General features: G+C 47.9%; 1 protein-coding gene across 6 annotated transcripts in view; it reads right to left on the bottom strand.

The window, feature by feature from the left end:
• Nucleotides 1-1,586: 1,586 nt before the first annotated feature.
• The window catches only part of EARS2 (glutamyl-tRNA synthetase 2, mitochondrial), a 27,265-nt gene continuing 2,238 nt past the window's right edge, over nucleotides 1,587-26,613 (bottom strand). For 2 of the 6 annotated variants that reach the window (XR_011524820.1, XR_011524819.1), the window contains exons 2-10: nucleotides 24,695-24,850; nucleotides 20,904-21,093; nucleotides 17,976-18,448; nucleotides 16,677-16,785; nucleotides 13,953-14,106; nucleotides 13,718-13,848; nucleotides 7,769-7,904; nucleotides 6,372-7,312; nucleotides 1,587-6,279 (exon numbers count right to left, since the gene is read on the bottom strand). Coding sequence is in view for 2 of the 6 variants with exons in the window: in XM_070568323.1 (XP_070424424.1) it covers nucleotides 7,229-7,312; nucleotides 7,769-7,904; nucleotides 13,718-13,848; nucleotides 13,953-14,106; nucleotides 16,677-16,785; nucleotides 17,976-18,448; nucleotides 20,904-21,093; nucleotides 24,695-24,850 (1,433 nt within the window). In the remaining 4 variants the exon portion in view is untranslated. Of the gene's footprint in view, nucleotides 7,313-7,768; nucleotides 7,930-13,717; nucleotides 13,849-13,952; nucleotides 14,107-16,676; nucleotides 16,786-17,975; nucleotides 18,449-20,903; nucleotides 21,094-24,694; nucleotides 24,851-26,613 lie in introns of all 6 variants that reach the window. The other 4 variants (XM_070568323.1, XM_070568322.1, XR_011524822.1 and 1 more) reach the window with 3 other exon arrangements.

Below are 26,613 nucleotides of genomic sequence, written 5' to 3'. Positions count from 1 at the left end.
TTAGTCTCCCATGAGACTGTGATCCCTTTGAGGCAGGAGCCTTATCTTTTGTTCATTTGTTGTTTGTTTTTTGTTTTTTTCAGGAAGGTTAGCCCTGAGCTAACATCTGCTCCCAATCCTCCTCTTTTTGCTGAGGAAGACTGGCCCCGAGCTAACATCCGTGCCCATCTTCCTCTATATGTGGGACGCCTACCACAGCATGGCTTGCCAAGCGGTGCCATGTCCGCACCCAGGATCCGAACTGGCGAACCCCAGGCCGCCGAAGCAGAACGTGCGAACTTAACTGCTGCGCCACCAGGCCAGCCCCTTGTTTGTTTATTTTTAAAAGCTTAACAAATGCAGTAAGTAAATAGGGGTGACAAACATTTGTGAACTAAGCACTCACACTTAATGAGGCTTTGTCTTATTCCTCTCTGCACCCCCAGGCCTAACAGGGCCTGGCACACAGTAGGTGTTTGTCAAATGAATGAATGAAGACAGGATTGAATGGACTCCTGCAAGAGGGGTTTTCAAGATAGAGAAGGCCTTCCTTCAGCAGCTGGGCTGTCCTGCTGCAGTCAGGATGGGGGTGACCGGGTAGGCAGCAGAGCCGAGGGGACTCTGGCCTGGAGGGAAAGGTTGTGACCCTAACATTTTGCCAAGCTCTGAAGGATAAGGTGGAGATGCCCGGGGCATCATGAGCATGAGTGCCAAGCCACATTTATACTGCCTTCTAAATTAAAAAACATTCCTATCCTGTGATCCACTAATGAAAATAGTAACCACAAATGATGTGAAGGTCCTGAACGCTGCAAAGCAGTATCTTAACTAAACACAGGGACTTTGGCAAAGCCAGCACCTGTGCACTTGACTGCTCACCCTGACCATCCAATTCAATCAGTTGTGCGTCTGGTCTTTCATGCAACAATATTTATTGAGCACCTACTATGTGAACAGGCACCGTTCCCAGTACTGGTGGTACAGCAGTGAACCAGACAGATGACGTCCGTGTTCTCATGGGCTTTACAATCTGACAGTAACAAATAGCTGCAGAACTAATTACCCACACCGTTATTTACACAATCAACTCCAGTTGGGTGCTATGGAAAAGAATAGGATGCTGATGATTAATCACAGAGGAAGGCGATCTTCTGGGAGGAAGCTACAGACTCCCCTGAGCTGAGAGTGGAGCTGAGATCTGAAGGCTAAGAAAAAAGTGACTACGCAAAGGGGGAGAAAAGCGGGTGGACGAGAGTATTCCAGACAGAGAAAGCAATGCAAAGGCAGGAAGGAACCCAATGTGCCCAGAGACCTAAGGAAGGCTTATGAGGCTGGAGACCAGAGAAGGCATGTATATGGCAGGAATGGGTGAAGCTCAGCTGGAAAGGTAGACTAGAGTCAGGCCATGGTGAGGAAACAAGGCTTATCATGACAACAGCCCTCCTTCATGCCTCATTTTTCAATCATCTCTTCCCAGGGCTCCTTGCTTCTGAGCTGGCCCTGTTCAAATCTCTCTTCAGCATAATGTTGGAGAGGATGAAATTCCCCTCTTCACCACTCTTGAGTTCTTATGGCTGGGCTAATAATAAAATTGACACAAGACCAGGTTAACAGGATAAAAACCAATTTAATACATGTGCATGAGAGATCATAGAAAGATGATGCTCAGAGAGTGAAAAATGCAGGCAGTTTACATACCTTTGTGTACAAAGAAACAATAAATTTGGGAGGAATTGATAGGACAAAGAAACTTAGGTTTGGGGTACGTAATTAGCGAGGAATTTACACAGAGTTTAGGCTTGAGTAGCAAATTAGTAAAAGTAACAAGATTTGTTTATAAAGGCTTCTAGGCCCTGAATTCCCCAGCTCTGGTGATAAGAATGCGGGGAGAGGAGCCAGCCCGGTGGCTTAGTAGTTAAGTTTGCATGCTTCACTTCAGCAGCCCAGGGTTTACAGGTTCAAATCCTGGGCATGGACCTACACACTGCTCATTAAGCCAAGCCATGGCAGTGTCCCACATACAAAATAGAGGAAGATGGCACAGATGTTAGCCCAGGGCTAATCTTCCTCACAAAAAGAAAAGAAAACAAAGAATGCAGGGAGAGCATCTTTCACATGGGAAATTTATTTCCTGCATTCAGAGAGACAAAGGAGGGTCAAAGTGCCCTTCTTGTACTGGCTGCTTCTCAAGTGACTTTAATTCAAAATAATCAATATGCCATTGTGGAATATTTTAGGGCAGCCTGTCATGAGCCCCAATAATAGCTGCCAGGATGATCTTTAATAAAAACACAAATCTGATGTCACTTCCCTGCTTAAAACGTTTCAACAGCTCCTCACTTTCCACTTTGTGAAGACCCAACTCACGTCTTCACTAACCGAATCCCCATTTTTCTCAGGTACCCACCACTCCCCAGTCCAGCCATGCACCTCAGGGAAGAGCTGGTCCTGCTCCCAGCTCTGAGTCTGACTGATCTATGGGGACTCCCCTCCCACTTCCCAGTAGTGATGGGTTCAAGAATGCGGAAGTCAAGTGGAGGAGGGTGCTGGAGAAAAGTGTCCTTGCTTTTAGGGAAAGAGCCACAGAAAGCCACCCTCTTTCAAACCAGACATGAAGGAGGAAGTGCAGAGAGTCCAACTGCTTTAGGCAGCCAGTTGTGAGCAGAGGGAACCAACCCAAGGCTGTTGCAGACGCTGGGGCCGGTGGAGCAGAGCAATGGAAAGACCCTGAGTCCTCGCGGCTGTCACTGAATGCTCAACTAACCAACCCTAGAGCCTGCCCTTCCCCTGAACTTCCTGTTATGCAGGAGACTGAATCTTCTTGTTTAAGCTGGATTGAATCTGGAGTTTTCATTATTTGCATCAGACAGCAGCCTGATACCCTTAACCTGGCAAAGAAGGGCCAGTGGGATCTCCCCTCTGCTGGTTTCTCAGCCACTTCTCTCACTCCCTCAACTCCCATCCTTGGTTCCAATCATGCCAAACTTTGTGAAGTTCCCTTTTCTTCTCTCTGCTTGAAATATTCTTCCAAACGCCCCCCAGACCTGGCAAACTCCTATTCATCCCTCAGAGTCCAGTTCAAGTCATTTCATCTGTAAAGCCCTCTGAAACTAATGAACAGATTAAAAGCTTCCCTCTCTGGTCCCTGCTACCACCCGGAGGATCCTCATTTTCTAAGTATGCATTATCATGGTCCCAGGAAGGTAGGAATTCTGTCATAAGACAAAAATATTAACTGATGAATAGGTAACTTCTAACTTTAGTCCCCACTAAATATCCCTGTATAATGTACTATTCCATCTGTCCCCATCCTTCATTCCAAAGTCTTTGTCAAATGTCAGTCTCTCAGATAGCTGGATTCAATGCAAATTACAGGCAAAGGACCAGCCTGCAAACTACAATTGCAAATCTTGCAAGAGAGACAAGATTTCCCAGAGACAATGAAAGTGAAACTGGGAAACTGCTGGAATCTGGCAGAGTTAGACCAGCGGATGATTGCCACTTCTGAAAAAAGTGATCCGACTGATGAGGCCCTCAAACATTTTTTTCATCGCGAGATCTTTACTTGATTCCCCACTATGTGTCAGGCAATATCCCACTGCTATAGTTATAACCAAGAATAAGAAAAACTTCCTGCCTGTCTTAATCTTATATTCTTTAGAGTAAGGTAGACCATAAACATGCACAAAGACACTATATAATTTCAGAGAGTAATAAATACTATGAAAAAAACCCAAGTAGGATAAAGGTAATAGGAATGAGATTCCAAATTTGGCTATAGAAAAATGGTAATTTTCTGGAACGGATACTCTCTAAATAAAATTGAAAGAGAACCTGCTCAGAAGGAACTGCTCTCCCCACTCACTAGAGTGGGTCCCCTGCAGCCACGATCCTATTACATGACTCTGTCCCACTGGCCACAGTTGATTGGAACGGGGGTCGACAGCTGACCCAACCTAGGTCAATGAGATTCTCCCTTGGGAATTTGGACACGGACTACTAGTTACTTAACTGGTAGCGTAGAAGAAAGATGATTCAGTTGTTGGCCAAGTGAGGAGATAAAACAGAAAGCCAGCCTGCAGAGGGAAGATGACGTGAGCAGACACACAGAAGGACAAATGTTAGAACTGTGTGGTCTGGCAGGAACAACAGTAGCTGCCTTGGGTCCTAATGGGTTTCCAGGTACAGATTCTAGTCTCTTATGAGGTTCCAGCTGCAAGTCCTGCTCTTCGGATCTGTGAGAGTCCTAATTCCTCCAATAAATTCCTTTCATGGTTTAAATCAATCTGAGTATGTTTCTATGCTTTGCAACCAAGATCACCATCTCTAAGAATAAAAATAATGGTAATGATCATGACGGTAATAGCTAACATTTGTTAAGTGCCAGGCACTGTTTCAAGAGCTTTACATATGTCATCTATTTCAATCCTTACAACTCTGTGAGACAGGTACAATTGTTATCCCCATTTTACGGAAGAGGAAACTGAGGTACAGAAGTCACACAGTAAATGGCAGAAACGGGTTTGAGTCCAGACAATCTGCCTCCATGGCCTTTACCACTTCACTATACTCTCAAAAACACTGGGGGATGGACTTGAGGTTATTTTACGTGGGCATCCCTTCATACTCTCCCACTGGTCCTGAGCAAAAACCCCCAATCCAAAAGATACGGGCTGCTTCTTAGCTCACTCCAACTGAGGAAGCGGCAGCGACTTTATCAACTCAGCATTTCGATTACTCATTTGCTTAAAACATTCACATTCCCTGATGAGCCAGTTTCTTGTAACCAGCCTTAATGTCCTAGAAGCAGATGCCACTCAGTAGTTGAGAGTTGAGCCTGGACTCTAGATTGCTGTAAGGCTGAGTCTGAATCCTCCCTTTGCCTCATACTATAACCGCAGAAGAGTTCATTAACTTTTTTGAGCCTCGGTTTCCCTATCTATAACACAGAAACAATAATAATACCACCTCTCGTGGGGTTGTAAAGATTTAATGAGATGATGGGCTGAAGTGTGTACCAACGTAATCTGAGACCCAGGAGTGGTTGAGGCTCATGTAACTGTGCAATAGATTGCAAGTATTGTTATTCTGTGTCATTTTCTGTGGTCAACACCTCGTTTCTGCCGTTACCCCTTCTTCTAGAAAAAGCTCCCTAATTTTCCGTGGGAACACTCCATTGGATATAATCCCTGAGGGACTACCTATTCCTGGCCAAGGAAGGGCAACATGACCTCAGTTGGCCCAACCAGACACTCTCTTCTTAGAATCTGAATCTTTTCAGCTGAGTCATCCAAAACTGAAGGGGAAACACAAACAGAGAACCAAACAACAAAAGCAGTTGGAGCCCACGTCCCTACTGAAGAATGCAGGCAAGACTGGCCATTAGCTCCTGCTGCCTGCATAACCAGAGCTTCCCCAGTTCTGTCTTTTCCGAGACCTGGTTCTTTGGCTTTCTCATAGATTCACTGACTCTGCCATGAACTTAAACTCGCCATAAACTTATAGTCTCCAATAAACTTAAGCTGGGCAGAGTTGGTTCCTATTGCTTGCAATCAAAGAACTTTATCTGATGTCCCATTCAAGCAAGGACTAGGACTCTATGAGGCTCAACAAACTCTTAATCCACTTTCCCTTCTCCCTTGGCAAGGAAAGTGTGTTAGCTATCTATTACTGGGTAACAAATTATCCCCAAAGTGGTTTTAAACAATAAACATTTATTATCTCATAATCTGTGTGTATCTGAAATTCAGGAGCAGCTTTGCTGAGTGGTTCTGGCTCAGGATCTTTCATGAAGGTCGTAGTCAAGATGTCAGCCAAAGTTGCAGTCATCTGAATGCTTGACTGGGGCTGGAAGATCAGCTTCCAAAATGGCTCACTTGCTTGTCTCATGTGGTAGGAGGCCCTCAGTTCCTTGTCACATGGACCTCTCCATAGAGCTGCTTGAGCATCCTCATAATGTGGAAGCTGGCTTCCCACAAAGTAAGGGATTCAAGAGAACAAGATGGAAGCCATGATGCATCACTAGTCAGCCCTATTCAATGTGAATAGCAGGAGATAGGGATGACTGGGGGCCGTCCTAGAGGCCGGCTGCCGCACGGGGCCTAGGAGCCTTGCAGAGGGTTTCTCTAGCCAGCTACCTTTCGCTTTAGTTATTCCTACTCACCCCAAGAACATCATCTCATTCAGAAACCTGCAGACAATGACTTACAAATAATGGGCAGAAGAAGGACACGAATAAGAAGAAAAAGATGCAGAATAGGCAGGGTGAAGGTCTCCAGCCCAAGCACCAGGTGTGGAAAACTGAAAAAGAGGAAGAGACAACCTTTAGAGAAGGGAGACACAGGCTGCCCCAGGTCGAAGGACAAAGTGTACTACAAAACATAAGCGCTCACCAGCGGCAGATGAGTAACTTCTCCCCTCACAATCCCAAAGAAAGTCTGACATCCAGTTCAGCCTTGCCTGTGTCAACCATCCTTTATTGCTCCAAATCCACCCTGGGCCTGAGAACTGGTATCCATGAGCCCAGGTTGCTGCCAAGCTCTTACAGGCTGAATTGTGTCCCCTCAAAACTCCCATGTTGAAGCCATAACCCCCGGACCTCAGAATGTGACTGTATTTGCAGACAGGGCCTTTAAAGAGGTGGTCGAGTTAAAATGAGGCTGTCATGGTGGGCCCTAATCCAATCTGACTGGAGTCCTTTTAAGAAGAGGACATTTGGACACCTAGAGATACCAAGGGCACGCATAGAGGAAAGACCATGTGAGGACACAGCAAGAGGGCCACCATCTGTAAGCCAAGGAGAGAGACCTCAGGAGAAATGAAAACTGCCAACACCTCATCTTGAACTTCCAGCCTCCAGGACTGTTAAGAGAACAATTTTCTGTTGTTGAAGCCACCAGTCTGTGGTCTCTTGTTATGGCAGCACAAGCTGACTAAAACACAAGCCCTCTGGACTATTCTGTGACCCAGCTCCCAACCTCTGCTGTGTAATGTGGTGTCACAACCAGACATGCGGCCTTCCCTTCCAGAGTCAAGGAGGTGAGATGGAGCTGGGCTTCCCTGGCCAACTGACGAGGACGGGCCTGTTGTGGAGCCATAAATGCACTTGTACACCCAGAGACTCTGGCTCCACTCTGGGATCCTTCCACAAGCTTCCTGATGGTCCCAGGCCTCCTTCTCCTCCCCTCTGAAGGCAGTTTCCGAGTTACAGGTTCCAAGGGCCACCTCCACTGTCCTGCACATATTCTCTCTAGCTGGAAAGCATCTTCTGTATTCGTTCCCGCACTTCCTTTGGTCCCAAGGACACCATCATTTCAGCTACAGGGGGTCCTTGCTAAGAACAAAGAGAAAAGATCACCTTATTTCCTTCAACTGCCTAAGGAACTAATGCCCAGCCTCAGTCTGCAGAAGTTATGCCCCAGGCCAGCCCCAACCCTGCTGCCTACGTCCCAAGGAACAGAGATAACATTTCATTGCCTTTAATTACTGCAGGTGAGCATGGGTCCCCGAAGCCTGTCTTTCCCGTGTGGATATGTCTGTTACCCCCAACCCATTGCCAGCTCCATGCAGGGAGGGGGCGTGAGCGTTTCAGTCACTACTGTATCCACTGCGCCTCGCAGGGTACTTTCATACAGCAGATACTCAATACTCTGTTGAATGATGAATGAGGGGAGTGATCATGTTTCATTCTTTGAAACCCCAAAACTGAGCTTAGTGCTTGCGGTAAACGTTATTTGAATGGCTAAATGAGGGGTTCCGGGGAACAGTCCAGCCCATCTGCCCGCCTCACCAGCTGTCCACTGAGAGCCACTCGGAGGAGCTTCATCACGTTACTGTGTTTGGTACCTTCCAGACCTTCTGACAGCTTCTTCAGTTCTCCATTCAGCACGTCCTGAGTTAAGCTCGTACCAGGTCCTTCTAAAAGTCTAGAAGAGGGCCAGTGCATAAGGCCTGCACAGGCCAATGGCAAGTGGGTAGGAGGGAGGTCATCAGTCAACTACAACATAAGCGGCACAACCAGCCTTCAAGCCTGCGGGGAAGGGGAGGGAGGGGATATCTACTCCCCTCATCCCCATCTGAGCTGGGGAAGAAAAAAACCTGCCAAGGGACCTTATACACATAATCCGAGCAAGTGGGTGTAACACAGGGAAACTGAGAGGGTACTGTAATAAGAGGATTTATTAATTGCTACTTCTGTGTCATGTAATCTCTATGCTTCAGTTTTCTCACCTGTAAAGTGGGGATGATAATAGTGTCTGTACCTCACAGGGCTATGGTGGGGCTTGGTTAAAACTTGCAAAGCACTAAGTACACTGCCTGGACAGTAAGTACTCAAAAGTATTAGATTTAACATTTCTATAAAAAGTTAAATATTAGCTAATATTTATTATATCCAAGAGCTCGGAGAGATTGCTCCAAACTCTAAAAGAAACTTAGGAATATATTAGACATAGGATGGAAGAATGAAGCCCTCTAGGAAATTATCTGAAACACAGCTTCAAGATTGGTGGGGGAGGGACTTCTGGAGATGTGGCACAGAAGAGCAGAAAGAAATCAGGACACCCCAGCTCCAGCTCCACTAATGGTCCTGCTACCAACTTGCTCCAATCATTATTTGCCCACAAATTGAAGCATTTAAGCATCTAAAACTCAATGGGCCAGCAACCGTTCCCCACTTTCCCGGCAGTCCGGCTGAGATCCTCTCCCCAAAGCATGTTTGAGTTTCAAGAGAAAGTCTCCATTCAGTTAGAGCTGGACTTGCAAACATTTTGTCCCAGCCCTGACTCTGAGTTAGACCAAGAGGTTGGGGGCGGGGGAGTCTATTCCACAGCCCCTTCCCAGTTCCCCTAAGTTATAGTGGAGACTCCATATCGGACACTGAAGAGGGATTGAGGCTGGAGAGCTTCACTGGTGCAGATGATCCATGATGCCAACTCTGACAGCACCTGCTCACACGGGGTCCAGACATCTCCATTCCAAAGGTCAGCTTAGTGTGGAGCGCTACTGGCTCAGGGAATTGAGCTCAGAAGTAATTTGAAGAAACAGACATTTAGTGCAGATTTCCTTACTAACAGCCAGTATTTGAGCAACTGAGTTTCAACCTGAGATAAAAGTTAACTTCTCATTGCATCATTAACTAGGCCCGTGATCACTGTTATTCACAAAATGGAGGAGATGAAATACTGAAAACACAAAATGTAAGGTGGGAAAAAAGAGACACTCTCCTCAATGTCGCTGTGGGGAAACAGGCTGCCAAGGAGCTGGTGAAAGAATGACAGGCCCCAGGCGGCCAACAATGGCAGCTCAGGACTTGAGTCAGAGTTGGCCCAGAGCTCGGCACGGGCACAGGAGGGAATTCTAGAGATCTGGCAGCTTTGGAACATTTGGGCATCAGTTTTCCTGCCTTGAGTGGGAGCCCCAGAGTGTCTCTGAAACCTAAGCCCATGGCAGGGATGGGGAGGCAAGACATGAGTCTCAGGGAATTAGAACTAATAGCCCCTATTGTGGAATGTCCTAAATTAAGGAAGTATTACTATTAGTAACAGTAGCTCTTAGGAATTTATCCTGAAGACATACTTGCAAACATGCTTAAAGATGTCTGTTCAAGGTTATTCACTGCAGCACTGTTTCTAACAGCAAAATTTGGAAGCAATCCAAATGTCTATTAATAGGAGACAAGTTAAATTATGGTAAGGTGGTATAATAATGGAATAGGTGTAGTGGCAGAAAAGAACGAGGCTGCTCTCTAGGCACTGGACAGATGCAAAGATACATTGTTAAGTGAAAAAAATAACCCAAAAGGACACACAACAGTGTTACTGTATTGTACGTTTTGTTTAAAAAGGGAGAAAACAAGAAGGATCATTTCGATATAATTAGAAATAGTAACATACAGAGGGTACTGGAACTGGGCAGATGGGAGACAAGGATTAAAAACAGGACTCCCAATATATACTTTTTAAAATAATTTCTAGGTTTTAAACCCAAGTTTAAGAGGTTTAATAATCAAGATATTAAATTTAAAATTTGAAAAATTATAAAAATGGCGTTATACATACATATCCTTGAATACACAAACATTTCATAAAACTGCTAAGTGTGGCTGCCGTTTTGTTCGGGGCTGGCACAGGAGGGAAGACTGACTTGTTGCTACAAAGCCTCTCGTACCATTTGTATTTTTCGCCACATGCATGTATTCTTACCTCTTCAAAATGTGTATTCTAATAAAATGCTGAAGGTCGCTAGGTATCAGCCCTGTCCAAGCACTTCACATGAAGGAGAAGCAACAGAGAACATGACCAGACAGATGGGCTCCAGACCCAGCCTGCCCGAGTCTGAATCCTCGCTCCTTCAACTTACTAACGGTATCATCTTAGACAAGTTACTTAGCCTCTCTGTGCCTCAGTTTTCTGATCTGTAGAATGGGGATAGCCAGCCCTGATGGTCTAGTGGTTAAGATTCGGTGCTCTCACCACTGCAGTAGGTTCCTTTCCCAGTCAGAGAACTATACCACCTGTCCCCCTTGTGTCATACTGTGGCGGCTGTTGTCACTGCGATGCTGAAAGCTATGCCATCACTATTTCAAATATCAGCAGGGTCACCCATGGTGGACAGGTTTCAGCAGAGCTTCCAGACTAAGACACAGGAGGGAGAAGGACCTGGCCACCCACTTCTGAAAAAATTGGCTATGAAAAAAGCCCTATGAACAGCAGTGGAGCATTGTTTGATACAGTGCTGGAAGGCGAGAAGATGGTGCAAAAAAGACTGATCAGGGTTCTCCTCTGCTGTACACAGCATCGCCAGGAGTCAGAAGCAACCTGACAGTGCTAAGAACAAAAAAAATGGGGATAAACCGACCAAAGGGGAGAAAATATTTGCACATCATGTATCTGACAAGGGGTTAATCTCTATAATGTATAAAGAACTCGTACAACAGAACTACAAAAAAAAAAACCCAACCCAATCAAAAAGTGGGCAGAGGATACAATCACTTTTCCAAAGAAGATACACACATGGCCAATAGGTACATGAAAAGATGTTCAACATCACTAAACATCAGGGAAATGCAAATCAAACTATACTAAGATACTACTTTACACCCGTTAGAAGAGCTGTAATAGCTGAGACAAAAAAATTGTTGGAAAGGTTGTGGAGAAAAGGGAACCCTCACACACTGCTGGTGGGAATGCAAACTGGTGCAGCTACTATGGAAAACCACATAGAGATTTCTCAAAAAATTTAAACAGAAATACCATACGACCCAGCTATCTCACTACTGGGCATTTATCCAAAGAACTTGAAATCAACAATTCAAAGAAACTTATGCACCCCTATGGTCACTGCAGCATTATTCACAGTAGCCAAGACGTGGAAGCAACCCAAATGCCCATCAACTGATGAATGGATAAAGAAGATGTGGTGCATATATACATCGGACTACTACTCAGCCATAAAAAAGGACAAAATCGTCCCATTTGCAGCAACATGGATGGATCCTGAGGGTATTATGTTAAGCGAAATAAGCCAGACAAAGACAAATACCATATGATTTCAGTCATTTGTGGAAGATAAACAAACTTACAGACAAAGAGAACAGTTTAGTGGTTACCAGGGGGAACAGGGATGGGGGGACACAAGGGGTGGAGGGGCACACTTCATATGGTGTCTGACAAATAACGATGTACAACAGAACTTTCACAATGTTATAAACTAATATGACCTCAATTAAAAAACAACTAAAAAAGAAAATGAGGATGATAACAATACCCACTGTAGGGTCTCACTTGCTCAGCCATCGCCTGCATGCCCTACAGTAACCACGTGTCCTCCCGGCCTCCTTCAGGGTGCGATGCCAACCATCTGGTACTATAATGATCCAGGGCCTGGCCAATCCAGATCTGCTGTCTCAAAGAACAGCACATCCTGAAGGAACACAGGGCCCTTCCATGTGAGCTACTGGTCCTTGGAATGCTGGCCATGTGATGACAGTCCCTCCCAGCAAGCATGTGGCCTTTGTTCCCCTGCCTATGTAACCAACCCTGTCTGTTCATGGTAGCAGTGTGCAATTCAGTCCAGCCGGCTGCTCCTGGACTCCCTATATGTAAGTTCCCAAAACGCTTATGTCTTGTTCGCCGCCTCTGGGTCTTCCTTCTGTCTCTCCACTACCTACCCTTCGCTGATTGCACAGTTGGGTGTGCAGTCAGACACCTACTTTATTAGGCTGCTGTGAATTTAAGTGTATATATACGCCCCCCCCCACATATATGTATACATATATAATGTACATAACAGCATATTGCAAGCATGTATGTAAGCAAACACACACATAAGTATTTGCTATTATCTAATTTAATCTTCGCAACAAAGCTGGGAGGTGAGTAAATGGACATTTGTAGGTTTTGCTGTTCAGCATCCATCCCCCTTTCTCCTGACACCAGTGCCCTAAATCTCCCTTGGGAATTACCCACTGCCCATTCTCAGTCCAGAGGTTGGGGGTCCATGCAGGGCCCCCATATGACCTAACCTAAGCTGATCAGCACATCCCATTCCCCAGACATTGGTGACTGGTTCAGGGACAAGAAAACCAGGTCAATCAGGCCCCAGCAGAGTTAAACTCAAGACATGGCTGGAGCTGTAGGCTGAGGTTTTGAGGTGGGGGGGAGCTGCTGAGCTGTCTTACAACCACAGTGCAGACTGGGAGAGAGGCTGCTAATGACCCCCAGTATCCTTTCTCCCTTTCCTATGTAGTAATGAAATTTTTAGCCAGTCACACAGCTGCCAAGTTAAAAAGCTATGTTTTCCAGACTCCCTTGTAGCTTGGCATGGCAATAAGACAGGCACTCTAGCCAGAGGGATCCACGCAATAAGGCAGCTGCTCTAGCCAGAGGGATCCAGGTGGAAATGAATGTCTAACTTTTAAGTCTGGTTCTTGAAGGGAAGGAGAGTGCTGTCCCCCTCCCTTTTTCCTCCTCCCTCCTCTGGCTGAATTGAGGACGGTCCGTGAACCACCATGGACCATGTGGACAAGAGCAAAACCTAAGGATGGCAGGACCCTGGAGACGTGGAGAAAAGCTGGTCAGCCCTTCACTCTCTGCTCGGACTGCTAGGTAAGGGGGAAGACTTCTGTCTGGAAGAGGATTCCACCCCCCATCCATGTGATACAGAGCCTCTGCAGAAACAGCAGCCAGCATGAAGGAGCGTGGGGCAGAAAGTCAAGAGGACAGAGAGAGAAATTAGGTCTTGGTGACATATTTTTGTCCCTTGCATTAAGATGGGCCTCAAGTCAGCCCTTCTTCCAGCCTCTGGAATTACACAGACCAATCATCCCCATCTTGCTTAAGCCAGCTTTGGTTATGTTTCCTGCTCTGTTACTGTTATAGTAAGGACTAGTATCATCTCCACCTTATCGATGAGGAAATGGAAGCTCAGAGATGCAGTAACTTAGCCAAAATGAAGCCCCCTGGGGAGGAGAAATAGCTGGCTAAGTGGTGGAGCTGGGATGGAACCCAGCTGGGTCCAACAGCACAGCCTGAAGGTACTGCTGCTTCCGGGAGAGCCTGGGCTCCTCTGGGTAAGCCCTCCTACCACGAGAGCCAGAGCATATCGTCTCGCCAAGAACCTCTTCACCAGCCACAGGGTTGTGCTGCAGGCCCGACAGCCAGGCCCTGGAGTAAAGGGCGCCCTGGGAGGGAGAAGGGAGGAGGGTGCATAGCCTTGAGCTCGGCCTGTGGGAACTCACCCCAGCACGCGCTTGGCAATCACATCCACCTGCTCCGAGATGGCGCCCAGCTGTGCTCGATCCACAGCTGGGCGAGTCCACAGGTAGGAGTGTGCTGGGGAGACCAAATCCTGCAGGCGGCAAATGTGACCCTGGGGGAAGAGGCAGTTACCGACAGCACTAGGGACCAGGCTCTGACACACCAGAAGGGGGAGCCACCCACTCCCTCAGTCTCCCAGAGCACCGGACCCCACACCTGTCTCAGCAGGATGATTCTCTCCACATAGGCTTGGTCCAGCACGTCCCTGTCTTGCAGCTGGTTCCCAAACGCCTCCTGCACGAGAGTCTGTAGCTTCCCCACCAGCTGGCGCCGCTGGGTCTCACTGCTCACCAGCCGACGGAGATGCAGCCTGGAGCAGAAGCTCAGGGACTCAGGCATTGTCCTGCTGCTGGCATCTCCAGCCTACTCAAACCCTCTCCCTCCAGGGAAGCGGGCAGAATTTGAAGAGTGACACATTTTGTGGGCTGTCCCTCCCACAGCCTTGAAGCAGGATTCCCTTCACACTTATAGAAGGAAAGGGAGGTGGCCGAGGTCTGAAACATGCAGCCTGAGAGCCCCAAGCAGTCCAGAGCCACGCTGTCTTCACTGCTCTTTAAAACAGTCACTCACCTTTATATCGGCAGGAGATCACATAAAAACAGAGATTTCTGGCTTCTGTGGGGAAATCAGAAGATCCGCCTGCAAAGGGCCCTCATTCCCCACACTTCAACTGGCTGGAGCAGAGGGAGGCTGCCCAGCTTAGGCTGCCACAGTGCTCCAGTCTGCCAGTCCTTCCACTCCCCGGGGTCTCTCACCCGGCCGGCCTCTACAGGCACTTGTGTTTACAAGGCAGAATCTCGGAGTGTCTGCCTCCTCACATGTCTTAAAAGCGTGGGGCTCTGACACAAAGGGGCAGAGGTCAAGAATATGGATTTCTAGGATTTAGAGCCATGGGACAGTCTAGAGGGCAGATTTGTCTGAATTCAGGGCTTACAGTTAAAAACTTCAGGTTTTCTTGTCAGCTCAAATTTTCACCTTTACAGAATTCTTCTAACTGCCTTGTTCCTTCCTTCAGAAGCAGCGAAGCCTTTAAGATTTCAACCCTCCAAACAGCCCTGTCAGTCCTTGGTCCCCAGCAGGGGTAGAAGAACTTGAGAGCGCAAGCATGAGAGAGAATGTGAGTGGCACAGGGCTGAGGCCCATTAGTAGGCATGTGGCCCCTTGTCCCTGGCATAGAAGAAAGGCAGGCAGCAAGGGGTGGGTGCACATCTCATGGGCTCTGCAGTTGGACAGGCCCACAAGTGAAGTCAGCCCTGCCAGGTGTTTGCAGCAAGTTACATAACCATTCGGAGCCTCAGGATGCTCATCTGTAAGGGAGGGACAAGAGGGCTTCCCTCAAAGGGATCTGTGCAGATTAGATGAGGGACCATCTGTAAAGTCCTGAGCAAAGGCCGGAATTGCCCCCACACCCGGGAGCTGGCGACGGGCAGGGGTCTGAAGAGAGGCTTCAGCATGTCACAGAATGGAAGGATGAGACCCTCCAGGAAGCCATCTGGAGCACAGACTGCCCAAAAAAATAATGATTTTTCTTAACTCCTTTAAGAAAAATCGCGTGAAATTGGCACTGAAACTGTTCCTAGGACTCTTTAGTAGCTAGATGAGATAGCAGGAGAAAAGAAATCAAGAGACCCAGTGGCCATGCTGGAGATGTAAGGAAGGTCCAGGGCCTGGGACACAGTAAGTGCTAAATAAATGTCAATTACTATTACAACGTCCACCACACCACTAGTACCACTGCTGCCATGACACTACCGTCACTCTCTTTACCACTGTAACCGAAATCATCACAAGAGGGGCTTGACGACAGAAACATCTAACTAAGGACAAGAGCTTTAGCTGCTTGAAAGCTGTGGGCATCAGTCCTAGCACTGCTCCTCTCTCTGATCCACACTAAGCAAAAGCCCACGCCCATCTTCCTCTGGCCACCCCACGTGCTTCAGGGAGCACTGGAAAGGGCCACGAAGTATCTCCCCTGTCCTGACCCCCTTCTCCGAGAAATCGCTTTCCATATAATAAGAAAGGCAGAGTACAAGTCGATCTGCTGTGCATGTTGCATTCGCTCTCGAATGCCCCATTCAAGAGACACCTGCCGTCTGCTCTGTGACTGGGGCTATTAACTTCTCTACGTCTTGGTTTCCTCTCATGTAAAATAGGGCAAAATTATACAACTGACCTCACAGGTCTGATGGGGGAAGTAAATGAAGTAACATCCTTAAAACACCCGCAGTCGATGTGAATTCCCAGGACCCACGCAAGTAAAGGATGGAAGAGAGCCTGTCCCCAAACCAGCATTCAGGAGAAGGCATCAACCAGTCCCTTGCCCCCCAAGCACAAACCTGTCCGCAGCCTTTACCACCAATGCCCTCTGACCGAGACATGTCGACAGTGATGAGAACTGTAACTGCATTTGGGGGTTTGAGTGAAGAACTACTTGAAATACAAACTAGACGCCATGAGACAGTGCTCACTCACTGTGGTGGCTGGGTGGGGGGAGCAGCCGATTCTGAAATGAAGTGGCTCCTCCCCAGGCTTTGGCTGTTAACAGAATCCATGCAAGTCACGGTAGTGATAAAAACAATAGCTACCATTTACCGAGCACTTTCCATGTGCCAGGGACTGTGGCAAATACTTTGAGGCAACATTTAATTTAACTCTTAACAAGTGCACAAGGTGGGTACTGTATTAGCCCCATTTTAGAGAAGAGAAAACAGGCTTGAAGAGGTTAGGCGACTTTCCTGTGGTCACACAGCATTAGAAACTTGAGCACACAGTCAAAATCAGGTGTGTGTGACTCCAGGGCCCACAAGACTCTCTGCCACAGGGACCCAGTACCAGCAAGCAAGCCCTTTTCTACCCAGCACTCTCCGGTCCCCCACTCACCTGTTGAATTCTGGGAGCTTCTCCAGGTCTAGCAAGGCTGAGTGGCAGGTGATCCGGGTCAGGTCAAACTGTGTTATCAGCTCTGACAAGGTCCTGCCCATCTGGTTCTCTGCAAGTGAGGGAAGCTCAAGCTCTCAGCTCCCTTCCTCAGGCCCTCCTTCCATTCTGAATCCCAAGGGCAGCCGAGCGAGCACACACGGGCTCCCCATTCCACTTTAACCACAGGCATTCAACTTCTAGCTATTTTATATACCAAAGGCCCAAATAAGCTTTCATTGGCAGAAAGGGTTCTGGCACTAAGGAAAAAGAAGTCTGAAAACAATCAGGCTGAGCCCGACTCCACTGCCCTCAAACACGTGAGCTGCAAGAGCAGCACGCGCCTGCCTGGCTGTACCCCGGAGATTCTGATTCGACTGGTCTGGGATGGGGTCTGAGCATAAGTGCGGTTTTCAAGCTTCCTGGGTGATTCCAAAGTGCAGCCAGAGCTGAGAACCACAGTGCTGGGCGCCATTTCTCATGAGGAGCAGCTCTGTCCCACACAGTCAGCAGGCATCATGGGCAGGCAGAGGCCTAAAGTGAGCCTCCGCCATGTCCCATACTAGCTGTGTGACTCTAGCAAGTTACTTGACTTCTCTGAGCCTCGCAATCCTCTTACAGACAGTGGGGAGAATAAATCCTTACCTTTCAAGCATATTTGAAGGATTACATGAGGTAAGGGCAGAATAAACAGTAAGCAGACTATTATTGCCACATTTTCAGAAACCCCTTTCAGAAAGAAGTCATTCATTTTAGTGCTTCTTTAAGATCTGGCCTCTAAGTCTTGGGCCAAGGGTAATGGCTCAGCCTGGACTAAACGAGGTCATAGCAATCCTGGTGATCCTGCCAGAGCACACACTTGCAGGAGCAGGCCTGTAACTGTACCATCAGAAGATCTGTAAGTTTTCTCCTTACTGTGAGGCAGATACTGTGCTGGGTGCCTCATACTCATGAGCTCAGTGGATCCTAACTTAACCCTGAGGTAGACGCTTATCCCCATTTTAAAGATGAGGCAACTGAGGCTCAGAAACCATAAGCTCCCTGAAGTCAGGGGTTACAGTATCTTATTCACTGTTGTAGCCCCAGCCCCACTGTAATATAGTGTCTGGCTCAATAAACATTTGTTGAATAAAAGAATGAACTCGTGCAAGTTTATGTAGCTGGCAGGTAGCACAGCCGGGACTGAAGCCCCAGTGGGCCTGAACCAATGCCCTGACTCCTCGCTGCAATGGCCCCACCAGGAGCTCTCAGGTGAGTAGGTACCTGCAAACCCGGAGCCACAGTTGGTGATGATGTCGAGCAATGCATCCGGCAGGAAGCCAGCAGCAGCAAAATGCTCCAAGAAAATGTCCCCTTGCCTCTTGGAGAGCTTGCTGCCATCCTTGTTGAGGAGCAGGGGCAGGTGGGCGAAGTGAGGGGGTGACCAGCCCAGGGCTCGGTAGAGGAGCAGGTGCTTGGAGGTGGAGACCAGCCACTCCGAGCCCCGCAGCACGTGGCTGACACCCATGTGGTGGTCGTCCACCACGCAGGCCAGGTGGTACGTAGGGAAGCCATCACTCTTCAGGATGACTGGGTCCCCCTCCACAGTGGCCACATCATGCCGATTCCAGCCATATACCAGGTCCTGAAAGGCTGGGGCCTCCTCCTCCAGACGGAAGCGGATAGCAGGCTTGGGGTCCTTGGCCAGCTTCTGGGCCACCTGCCCTGGGCTCAGGTTCCGGCACCGATTGTCATATCTGTTGGGAAGCAGAGCAGCATAGCAGGCAAGAGTACTGGTGATGGGCATAATCCTACCTGCGCCTCTGATAGCCATATGACCTGGGACAAGTCACTTACCTGTCTATTTCTTCACTCTTGAATGGGGATAACGAAAAGGCTGTTGTGCGGGAGAACTAAGTGAGATAACACAGTGTGGCAGGCACTTACGTCTGCCCACCTACCAGCCTGTCCCCTTTCCTGCTAACGAGGAAATGACAAAATGCCTAGTCCAAGAGGTTGAACCAGGATTGGCGCAGCCAATCATGCAATTCTCTTCCCCTATGCTGGTGACCGGTCCAGGCAGGACCAATCTAGTCACTGAGACTCAAAGAAAAGTACGCTCGGTGGGTAGGAGAGGGTTAAGGTTCTGGGAAAGATTTCTTCTCCAAGCAAGTGAGCCACAAGAGGAAAATCCTTTTAATTCCCCACCTTCCCCCTTCTGTGCTCCTCAGATGTCGTTCTGCGACTAGAGAATGCTTGGAGCTGCTGCAGCCACTTACAACTGATGGCGGTGGAGTAGAGGGGCTAGGGAGGCCAAAATAGAGCCCGGACATCTCAAAACTGCTGCTTTTACCCTGGAGACTTCTGCAGAATGAGAAGATAAATGTGTGGTTTATGCTCTGGCTACTCAAAGTGTGGTCTGTGGAGCCCCAGCATCAGCCTCACCTGGGATTTGTCTGAAATGCAGCATCTCAGGCTCCACCCCAGACCTGCTGAATCAGAATCTGCATGTTAATTAGATCCCCAGGTGATCAGTCTGCATGTTAAAGGATGAGAAGCTCTGGTTTGTCCCTTTTAAACAGGGTATTCCGTTACTTGCTCCCAAAAGCTTCTTAACTGATAAACAGAAGTAACACTTGTAAGCACAGTACTTGACACGCAGCTCAGTGTCCAATCGACAAACGGGTGCATGGATTCCAGCATAGGGCATGAGTGTAACTTTCAAAAATAATCTTCTGTCAATAGACAAGTAGACTGTTTATAGTAAAAAAGCAATGCAGCCGTGAATGTCATGACCTTGTACAAACATCCAAGCCCTTGTCCAAATAGTTCACTGAAACTGGAACTTAAATGTTATGATGCCACTGCCGATGGGAGCGTAAGCTAGCAAAGCGCCATGGACAGTATCCATCAAAGCCATAAACTGACCCCACATCTAGGAAGGTCTCCAACAAACACACTGCACATGTGCAAAATGACGTGTGTCCACATTACTCACCATAGCTCTTTTATAATGAGAAAAAAATGAGAAATTGCATAAAGGGTCATCAGTAAGGAATTGATTAAGTAAACGATGGTTTACCCATATAATGGAATCCTATGCAAGCATAAGAAAAAATCATGGATTTCTATATGATGTAGACTGATCCTCAAGACAGTAAGTGGGAATGTAAGTTGCATAATAAATATAGCGTGTGCTACTATTTGAACGAGGAAGAAAAGAAACAACACGCGTTTATCAGAGCGTGCACTGAATGTCTCTGGAGGAGACACAGAAAATTCTAACACCCGTTTGTCTCTGCAGAGGGTCAGCACTGGGAGAGATCTTTGCATATCTCTCTCTGGCCACGAGAAAATTTTACTTACTCAAAATAACAAATAACTAAAATTACTTTACATGTTCCTGCCTGAGATCCAATGTGGGAGGCAGCTCCCACATGGCCCCAACGATCCTCGCCTCCTGGGATTTCTGCCCTTGTGTCATCCCCTCCCCTGGAGTGCAGGCTGGACCTGGTGACTTCCTTCTAACGAAGAGAGTACGTACAACAAAAGTGATGATGGGATGTCACCTCCTCCACTAGGTTACCACAGACTCTAGCTCTCATCCTAAAGTCTCACTCACTCTCATGCTTTCTCCCCAGCTCGCTCTGAGGAAAGCCAGCTGCCAAGTTGTGAAGTGCCCCATGGAGAGGCCCATGTGGCCCTGAGGTCCGCCAACAGCCTCGTGAGAGAAGATGGAAGCAGACCCTCCCGGAGTCAAGGCTTGAGATAAGTGCAAGCCTGACCAAGGCCTGGACTGCAGCTCTGAGAAACCCTGAGCCAAGGGACCCAGCCAAGCCGTGCCCAGACTCCTGACCCAGAGAAACTGTAAGATCAGAAAAGTCTGGGAGTAATTTGTCATGGAGCAAAAGCTAATGAACAGGGGCCAGCCCCGCGGCCGCGTGGTTAATTTCACGGGATCCGCTGCAGCGGCCCAGGGTTTCCCTGGTTCAGATCCTGGGCACAGACACGGCACTGCTGGTCAGGCCACGCTGAGGCAGCGTCCCACATGCCACAACTTGAAGGACCCACAACTGAAAATACAAAACTATGTACCGGGGGGCTTTGGGGAGAAAAAGGAAAAATAAAATCTTTAAAAAAATTAAAAAATTTTAAAAAGCTAATGAACACACTCAACTTTGGGGAGGCACAGTGACGGGCTGCGGCTCTCACCGGGGCGTCTGGTGGTTCCTCAGGGCCTCCCTCTTCAGCAGCTCCAGCCGCTGTGGCGAGCAGAAACAGGGGTAAGCAGCGCCGGTCTTCAGCAGAGCTTCTGCAGCCTGGGCGTACAGCTCAAGTCGCTGAGATTGCAGGTAGGGCCCGGCAGGACCGCCCCGGCGGGGGCTCTCATCAGGGGGAATGCCTGGAGAGAATAAGCACCAAAAAATAGTAACTAAGAGGCATACAGCACTCATTGCCAGGCACTGTTCTAAGCAGTGTACACATATAGTAAAAGTCTTAGTCCTCCCGCAAAATCCACGAGGTCAGTACTATTAGGATTTGCCTTTTACAGATGCAAAGCTAAAGGAGAGAGAGATGACGTGCTTGAGGTCAGGCGGCCTGGCGGATAAGGAGTTGGACGGAGGTGCACTGGTTCCACAGTCCACGCTCTTAACTGCACATCCTCTCCAACCATCCTGTCCCTGGGGAGGCAGAAACCAGCCCAAGCCTGCAACAGCTGACTCAGGAGAAAAGGTGTGGTCCAGGGCACAGCCTGTCAGGCCCTGGCTGGACTCCTGGCTGCCCCTGATGAGCTGTGACAACGGTTCCTGAAGATGTGTGAGTGCTAGAGTGCCAAGCACCTGCCAGGCTGCTTTTACATTTTGTCATCTCTGTGAAGCCTAGGACCACCCTACCCAGAAGGTGCCATTATTATCCCATTCAGTAAGGAGGACACATGCACGGAGGGTCTTTGCTATGTCACCTGACCAGGATAAGGAGCACAACCAGGTTCAAACCCAGGTTAGCTGGCCCCAGAGTCCATGCTCTTAACCATTCATTGTGCTGCCCCTTTTGTTCCTTAGACTTTCTAAGCCTCAGTTTCCTTCTCTGAAAAGTGGAACTGATAGTCTACCGTGCAGTGAGTGTGAGAACTAAGTCCACCAGTGCTTACAAAGAGCTCAGCCTGATGGCTTACACGTACAGCAGCCGCAATAGACGCTGTGGATTACACGTGATCTGCTAAAAGCCAACCCCCAATCCAGGGTCCAGTCTCCTCAGGTCATAAAGGACAGACTTAACTGTAAACACTTCCAGGAGAGGACAGAGGGGACACAGGAGAGCTGGATTATGGCATTTCTGTCCTCAAATAGCTTTCAAATGAATTAGGAAGATAAGCACATGGGTAACCCTGCTACCCCCCACATGGGCAACACAAACTGGAGGTGGCCAGGCCTGGGGTCAGATGCACTGGCCAGCTCTGAGGCCCTGGGCGAGTCACCTTTCTGAGCCTCCATTTCCTCACTGATAAAAGGAGGATATGAACAGTCATTTTCTCCTGAGGGTCATCACAAGGCTAGAATGCGAGGACCTAGGGAAAGTGCTTCATGTATTGCCTGGCATGTGCTAAGACTCACAAAGCTCTGCTTGTGATTATTAGAGTGTTACTGGGCTCCCTCTCCCACTGGGCCTCTGTTTCTTCAATTGTCAGAAAAGGGGGCTGGGTTAGGTAAATTTGGGGGTCCCTTCCTGATCCAACTTAACATGTTCAGTGTGTGGAATGCCCCAGGGTTTAAGAGTGACTTCACTAGGAGAACTTAAAACCTATGTTCACATAAAAACTACTATGTAGGGGCCAGCCCCGTGGCCGAGTGGTTAAGTTCGCCTGCTCTACTTCTGCGGCCCGGGGTTTTGCCGGTTCGCATCCTGGGCGCAGACGTGGCACCGCTGGTCGGGTCTTGCTGAGGTGGCATCCCACTTGCCACAACTAGAAGGACCCACAACTAAAAATAAACAACTATGTACCAGGGGGATTTGGGGAGAAAAAGGAAAAATAAAATCTTTAAAAAAAACACACAACCAAAAAACTACTATGTAAATATTCTTAGCAGTTTTATTCTAATAGCCAAAAAAGCAGAAACAATCCAAATGCCCATCCACTGATGAATGGAAAAACAAAACGGGTATTTCCACACACTGGATATGACCTGGTCACAAAAAGGAACGAAGTACTGACTCACGCTACAACACAGATGCACCTCTGCTAAGGAGAAGCCAGTCACGGACAGCCACCTCTTGTTTGCTTCCAGTTAGATGAAACGTCCGGAATGGGTAAACCACAGAGACAGAAAGTAGCTTAGTGGTTGCCAATGGCTGGAGGAAAGGAGGAATAGGGACTGACTGCTATTAAGCATGGGTTTCATTTTGGGGTGATGAAAACATTCTGGAATTAGATATTGGTGATGGCTGCACAACATAGTGAATATACTAGAAAACACAGAATTGTATAGTTTGAATGGCGAATTTCACATTATGTGAATTATATGTCAATTGAAAGAAAAGGACTCCCGAAGCAAGAAGCTCCAGAGGTCAGCCACCCTGGGGAGCCTGGACACCTGCCCTCTCCCTCACCAAAAGGCTGGGGTAGGGGAGGTCTGCTGAGGGGCCGCAGGCCGCACTCACACCATCACGCGGCACTGGGAGCTCCGCAAGGGTGGTACTTGTTCATCAGCAGACCCCTCGTGCCCAGTACAGTGCCTGACAGGAAGCAGGCGCTCCGTGAAATCCAAGTTTTTGCTGTGGCCTGCGTGGCATTTCACGATTTTGCTCCCGCCAACCCCTCTGTCCTCACGTCTCCAGTTATTCTGCTTTGTTCACTGTGCTTGGGCCACAATGGCCTCCCTGCTGCTTCTCTAATATGCCCAGCACTTCGCTTCTGCAGGGCCTTTGCATCTGCTATTCCCTCTGCTTTGAACATTCTTCCCCAAGGTAACCATGGGGCTGGCCCCTCACTTCATGTAGGTGTCTGCTCTAATGTCACCTCCTCAGAGAAGACCACCCTATCAAAAAGAGCACCCCGTAATCTGTTACCCATTCTTCCACAGCACTTATCAACACTCAATAGCACAGCAAGAATGAATGAATCTGTTTACCTGTCTCCCCTCCATACTGAGCGCAGGATCTCTGCTCAGTGCTGGAACACTACCTGGAGCACAGTAAGTGATCTCGGTGAATGAATTCCTGTATTTAACTAATCTCGACTAAGTTTCTGCTACAGCTTTCCACAACAGAAGACAGAAATGAAATCTGTTTCTGCCATTAAGAATCCAGAGTCTAGTTAATAATTCACCTGAGGTTAGAATACACATCTCAAAACGGTCATGGTATTTTCGGTATGTTTCCTTGGGAAGCTTAACTAGTCCTACCTGTCCCGACAGGAGGCAACTATTGACCCAGAGAACACAAGCACACCCCTCCTTGTCCTCCCTGAGCTTAGCTCTCCTCCAGATTAAACCTCCCATGAAAGATCGATTTCAGGGGCTGCACAAGTTTTGTTTCGCTCATACAGTGTGGTTAAAAAAAAGACAAACAAACTGGAGCTCAGATTTAACAATGTGAAGCGTTCATTAAAAAACAATAACAAAGCACCTGGAGTTCTGGCTCCTCTTGGCAATCAGAAGATTTAACAAGCTGGGCCACCATTCCCACGTGGGAACATGGGGAGCGTTCTCCTGCTCACCATAAACCTAGCACTCCAGTTCCATCTTACACCTGGCCTGTGCCTCCTGCCTGCTCCCAGGGGCACTTGAGATTCTGAGATAAGAACAGGAATCTCAAAACAGCCTTAGAGCTTTTCTTCAGAGAGCTTCAGCATCTTTTTGGGTGGTACGTGTCACCCCAGGCAGTATAAATGTACCCATTTCTCCAGGAACTCCTCATTCTCCATCCCAGGCCCGGTGGGAAGACCTACAGGCTCCTTTCCCTGCTCCCTCCTTGAAGAAGGATCCTTTCTCTGCCAGCCTCACCTGCCCACTCCAGCATGTCCTCGATATTCTCCGCTGCCCCAGGCACAAGGCGGGTCTGATCCGTGTCCTCCAGCCTCAGGATGAAGCTTCCCTGGTGCTTCTTGGCAAAGATGTAGTTGTACAAGGCAGTGCGGAGGCCGCCCAGGTGCAAGAAGCCTGGTAAAAGTAGAGGACAGCTCAGACAGGACAGGGACAAGCAGCTGATGGGCCTCAGCCAAAGGGCAAGTTAGCCCTGCTTGTGACAGATTGTCCCAACAAACTTCAAAGCCCAAGAAACGACTACCCCCGCCCCATTTCTCCAGGCAGCACCCCGTCAGTCAGACTACCATAGAAGAGGGCTGAGGTCATCGACTCCTTTAGCCCCACATCCTGCAAGTACACCGCTCAAGTTGTGGAGCGTGTCATTTTATAAAAAAACTCCAACTGCACCTGTTATCCTACTTTGAGATTTGCCTCAAGGCCAAGTTTCACCCAAACGAGAAGCAGAGGTTTATTCATTGAAGCCACATCACACGTGCGTTTAACTTATGCAAATTAACAAAGTGCAGGGGCAAAAAAAAAAAATTCATCACAAATTAAAAACGAGTGGTTAAGTTTGCGCGCTCCGCTTCGGCGGCCCAGGGTTTTGCTGGTTCAGATCCTGGGCGCAGACATGGCACCACTTGTCAGGCCATGCTGAGGCAGCATCCCAAATGCCACAACCAGAAGGACCCATAACTAAAAATACACAACTATGTACCGGGCAGCTTTGGGAGAAAAAAAGAGAAATAAAATCTTAAAAAAACAACAACTGTGAAATTACATTTTGCATATACCCTCTACACACTGTCATGACACTCCACATCACACATTTTCAGTTTTGTCTACTTGAGATTTTCACTTTAACTGCTGGCTTTAAGTACTAACCAAAAGTAATATTCGACTCCACTTCATCCAAGTTTAAACTCATAAGATTCTACTTCATCATCACTCAATGACCAGTTTTCCCAGGGCTGTCATTTCTCCCTTACCCAACCCTCTTTGGCCCAGCCCATGGCCCCATCTCCACAATGAGCTCATCTGCATCTCCAGGTCCGGGAGGCAGCACCGGATAGGAGAAGCTCCTCTGGGATCAGGCAGACTTCAGTTCAACACTGATTATGTGTGTGACCTTCAACTAGTTATCGCAAGGCCACCATAAACCAGCGGTCCCCAAGATAGAAGACAGGGGTTCAGTTGTTGAAAGCAAGACCTTTTACATCAAGTAGACCTGGACTCAAATTCTGCACCCATCAACTACTGGTTCCTACCCCTTGGGCACTCTACTTAACTTTTATGAGCTTCAATTTCCTCATCTATTAGGATTAAAAACAAAAAACAGAAACGTTTCTTATAGGATTACTATGAGGGCCAAATGCTGACGGAAGTACATCCTTCAATTAGGTTTAGCTATTGTAATGACCTGTGTTGCTTGATAATTCTTTTATCTGTTGTAGTCAACAGCCTTTCCCACATGGGCTTTTCCTGCAAATCAGCAAGGAAACAATTATAATCATCGTAATTGAGGCTACTGTTTATTAAATGCTTTCTATGAGTATCAGACCTTGCTAAGTACCTCAGCTGCATTAGCACAAACCCAAGAGGCAGGTACTATTACTAGCCCTGTTTGACAGATGGTAAAACTCAGAGGCTCAGAGAGGGTAAGTCATTTGCCCAAGTCACACAGCTAGGAAGTGGCAAAGTCAGAAATCTGGACCTGGACAATCCCAGGCCTTGGCACCCAAACTGGTGGTGGTCTGCAAACTGTTGCCAGTTCACCATCAAGTAAGGAGACAAACTGAGTAATGTTTAAAAACTTGTAGAAATTTGACAGAATAATTTTATATCTATTGACTCTAATTAAAAAAAAGCAGGCTCATATTTTGTATGCTTTTAAGATT

This window comes from Equus przewalskii, chromosome 12 (assembly GCF_037783145.1).
Source record: "Equus przewalskii isolate Varuska chromosome 12, EquPr2, whole genome shotgun sequence".
NCBI classification, from domain to species: Eukaryota; Metazoa; Chordata; class Mammalia; order Perissodactyla; family Equidae; genus Equus; species Equus przewalskii.
Note: the sequence above shows the minus strand (reverse complement) of the source record. Positions and strands in the feature narration are given on the sequence as shown.